The 4665-nt window shown below is 40.3% G+C and overlaps 1 protein-coding gene across 1 annotated transcript; it reads right to left on the bottom strand.

Moving 5' to 3' along the window:
• Positions 1–2054: 2054 nt before the first annotated feature.
• On the bottom strand, positions 2055–4335 carry LOC128745609 (facilitated trehalose transporter Tret1-like). The gene is made up of 3 exons (XM_053842687.1): positions 4087–4335; positions 3313–3468; positions 2055–3253 (listed from the first exon to the last, which is right to left on the bottom strand). Exons 1-3 carry the CDS (start codon positions 4145–4147, stop codon positions 2055–2057), a joined length of 1416 nt encoding a protein of 471 aa, XP_053698662.1. The 5' UTR covers positions 4148–4335.
• Between the last annotated feature and the right edge of the window lie 330 nt (positions 4336–4665).

Raw genomic sequence — 4665 nt, 5'->3', positions numbered from 1 at the left:
ATTCCAACTGTTAAATGACTTCTGGGTACTTTTACATGTATAATATGCAAGTATTTGCAATTTAAATCGTTGTTAGGCAAAATGAATTCGGAATCTTTGTGTCCGTCTTTCCCTACCTTCGGGTGTCCGTCTTTCCCGACTTGGATACCATTTTTTCAAACTTTAATAACTTTTTACTGAATATTCAAAAATTCACTAGATTTCCAATGGACATTCAGTGAAGGGTCAAACTAACGTAATGTCGTCGATATAGCACGAAAGTATTGCTTTTTAACGATTTACCAGCTATTTTCTTCACACACAAAATTACATCGGTTAGCGTATTTAGGCATTTTTTCTTTGTTTTGCTTATAAATTTGACAGCTGCGCTGCTAGAAATCGGCAGTTTAATTCAAAAGTGTTTATTCAGTCTATAGAAACATTTCCCATCATTGGTTTGCTTCAAAAAATTATTGTTTATGAAATATGATAAGTGTCCGTCTTTCCCGCAGTGTCCGTCTTTACTGCCCTTCCCCTATAAGAAAATTTTCCTTTTTCTATTTGCTGAAATTCATTTGATAGCTTTAAATAAAAAGGTTGGAATGAATATTTTTTTGTTGTGAATGGGGAGGGGGGTGGGGGTTTTGCCGTGACGTGACGTACTTTCTCAAGGGGGGTCACGAATGTGTGACGAAATGTGACAAGGGGGGGATGGGGGGTAGATTTTGGTGAAAATTTGCGTGACGTACTAAATGGATGTCGCCTTGGGACGGCTGACGGAGGGGGATGGGGCTCCGCTTTGAAATGCTGACCACTCTTTTTGTTGTCGCTGCGGTTTCTGTTTTTATTACGTTACTGACAGTTGATTTTGCCACTTTTGACAATTTGCTAACTCAATGAGTGAGTAGGGTAAGTTAACCTACAGTGGACCCTTTACCTATAACGGACCTCGGGTATAATTTCGGCGTTTATTAGCTAGTACATCTTATTTCTGAGGAAACATGACATAAAACATTAAGTACTAAACATAACACACATTTCAGTTTATAAAATGATAGCTGCTTGTAATTATTAATGCCTTTAACACGACATTTTCAACAAGTGAGGCTAACAAAGCAAAATATGTCGCCATTAGTGTACCCGCTCCATGCAAAATACACTACACTCTTAAATGATTCTATCTGTAAATAGGTCGAATTTAGCTAAAGCTTGGTTGAAACTACTCAAAATACCCTTAAAGTGTACTTTGATATGTTGCTTTTCTTGCTTGGACGCCATTGCAATAACCGAAGAGCAAATGTCAAATTCAAAATAAAGACATCATTCTGCAAGCACAGAACTCGAATTCAAATTGAAATGTTTTAATGTCATTTATTGTATCATTTTATTATAGAGTATATACAAAATAGAATGCAAAGGTAAAATAGACATTTAGTATTTGTAGCAGGACTGCAGGAAAATTAAGATGCTGATATGTATTAAGGTGAAATTAGTCGTCATTGTTTCTGCCAATTTCAAAAGCAGTTTTTTTGTTTGAAACAAAAATTATGTCTATGAAAATATATTTGCTGTGTTCAGATTGGCAAGAAGAATGCAGCTACATTTTCATGAAAAGAATCCCGCTTTTGGGCCCAAAAACTGCTTCCGAGATTTCGCTTTCCGATGAAAAGTTAATGACTGCTAGTTTCCCGTTAACGACACAAGTTGGTGATTGGAATTGCCGTAATCGAAATCCCTCGTTACGATATTCAAGAGTCAACAAGTAGTAGTATTGTTTACTACAAAAAAAACAAAAAAACAAAAGTAATACTATAATAATCCTCTACTACTCATATTGATAAAGCCTTCAAGATATTCTTTGTTCCATGCCGCGATTCCACTTGAAATGCCTATTCAAGGCATCCGGAATTTCCTTAGCTCAATGAAGGCCGACCAACTGTGAATGGTTTTAATCCCGTCACAAGATTCATAAATCCTGCGCAACAAAATACAGCTTTAGCGCAGTTCGTCTGTTTGTCTATCGAGGCTGTCATCAACCAATGGATAAGCTCGTAAAAATACAAAACTCTCATCGATTACGCGTAGCTTTTATTGACCACAACAGGTGCACTTTCATTTAGTCTAGCCTGAATATCCGGCAAGCTCAATCCCTTGGTTTCTATCACAAAGAAGTATGCAAACACAAAAGCTGCCGCGCAGCAGATCGCAAATATCCAAAACAACCAATGAGACCCGACGGCTTCGTCCAGAGCGGTGAAATAGAATAAAATGAAAAATGAGGTGAGCCAGCATATCGACGACACGATCGGCGAAGCCAAGGACTTGATGCTGGGGGCGAACATTTCACCTAATAGCACCCAGGATATGGGTCCGAAACCGGTACAGAACATAACGACAAATACCACCAGCGATAGCACCGGCAAAAATGATATGCTTTCTACTGACTTGGATCCAATATCATCGAGATAGAAATAGGCGCCAAGAGCGGAGAGTGCACAGCACATGCCAATCGCAGACACTAAAAGTGTAGGTCTTCGGCCTACTTTATCTACGATAAGTGCAGTAATGACACTGGCAACTACTTGAAATATTCCAAGTATAATGGCGGATAAATCTGCTGGTAAACCTGTTCCAGTTTTGTCGAAAATTGTCTGTGCAAAGAATTGTACGGGATTGATACCTGAAAGCTGCTGGAAAATTACAATCCCTGTGCATATGGTCAATGCTCGGAAGTTTGCATGACTACGATATAGATCGCGTAGTGTTCCACGGTTGCGTAAAGATTCCTCCACCGAGTGTTGAATCAGGCTGAATTCATGCTGTAGTTCTGAGACTGGTTCACCTCGGATGTATGCTAATGACTGAGCTGCGGCTGGATAGTTTCCTTTTGAAACAAAAAAATGTGGAGTCTCCGGCATTTGTATAAACCCGATAATGAAAACAATCGGAAGAGTCATTTGAATCCACTGAAAAGCGGCATAACTTACGTACGGCCCGATCGCGTAATCGAACAGAATCCCGAGAGTCATGAAAGTTTGAACCAACGACCCTAGAGCTCCTCGACGATTAGCAGTCGCAATTTCAGCAACATACAGCGGTGTAATAGTGATAGCGAAACCAATTCCACAGCCTTGCACAAATCGACCAACCAGAATTTGTGCTACACTTGCCGCTGTGAGAAACAGGACATACGATGTCATGAAAAAAGCCGCACTAGCCAACATGGCAATTTTCCGGCCAAAACGATGCGCAACTATTCCGGCGAATGCAGGACCTGTGGAGGTGAAAATATACAGTTCGTGAAGCAGGCTCAAATCAGCACCAGGTATTTACCTGCCAGAGAACCGAGCGTCAGGATGGAACCTATCCATGATAGTTCGGTCGCTGTCGGTACGCTGGGAAGGGGAGATTCTCCTGCGGTCTTCAGTTTCGGTTCGACCGGTGACGTCCACGCCATGCTGGCCCCCATGCAAGCAATGGCGAGATTTGCTTTAAAAAGAGGAAAAAAATTACTGAAATCAATTTTTGTATTTTACAATAGTTTATGATAGTTGATATTGATAGTTCTGAGAGTATCCAATGGGATTGGTACATCTGGTTCTCGATTAAGCCCAATTCTATGTGTGATTTAGGTGTGTACTCATTCTGAAGCTTTCAAAATTTAGATGACTGACAACTGTGACAAGTTTGAACACAATTTGATAAAATACAATTATCTATAAATTGTATCAGCAAACACTATCTCACACCACACTAATCAACTGCGCTTTCAATAATAATTTTTCTCATCTTCCAATGGATTGCATCCCTAGAACATGCGTTATCAATTTAATTAAGTCATCCAAAACAATTACTCCCGGCGAATTTTTCCCATCCCTGCGCCCCTTGCTAACCGAAACTCAAGCCTCTGCTTTCATTCCAATCATTCGCCGCAGGAGCCATTCATATCGTCAGTACAACCATAACGAAAATGTACCACTCGTTTCAATCTTATCGATTGACCGTGAAGTCCGCCGATTTTTTTTTCTAGTTTCGGTAATTTGCTAATCGGACAGGTCATCTTTGCGGTGCATTTCGCACAAATAAATTGCAATCACATTTATTTACCTACTAGTGCAGCTAAGTACTGTCTCTTTCTCCGAACGGCAATTAGCACTAATTGAATCATTTTTACTAGATTTGCACACTGTCACGGATTATCAATTATACTCAAAGTGCGAAAGTTACTTCACTCCACTCGGGTTTATCTTCACGTTTAGTTACGCGGGAACAATTACTGCTCGCCTTTTGATTTAGTGCATTGCAATCCTAATAAACTGAATAGATCGATATCATAGCATATGCCGTACTGAAAATTGTCTCACTACTTATTGCAGTTATCGAGACGACACTATATTGTACTCCATTCCACCGGGATGGTCAACTGGAACTGACCGGTGCGATAGAGCGCAACCTGCACTGATGTGCTTCAATAAATGTAAGCGGACAGCAGCAGTAAATAACCATGTTGTCAGATCGTTTTCTACGGCTTAAGGCTTAAGAACCGTCACCACTTGTTGTGCGCACCCAAACATGCGCCGATAGTAGTTCAGCCAGGAAATATAATGTAAGGCGATTGTAATTTTGTTACACGAGGTTGCATCTCTATAGGCGTTACTAGATATGCCGCAGTCTCACAGTCGTCTG

This window comes from Sabethes cyaneus, chromosome 1 (genome assembly GCF_943734655.1).
Source record: "Sabethes cyaneus chromosome 1, idSabCyanKW18_F2, whole genome shotgun sequence".
Taxonomy (NCBI): Eukaryota; Metazoa; Arthropoda; class Insecta; order Diptera; family Culicidae; genus Sabethes; species Sabethes cyaneus.
This window is presented reverse-complemented; position numbering and strand designations above follow the sequence as displayed.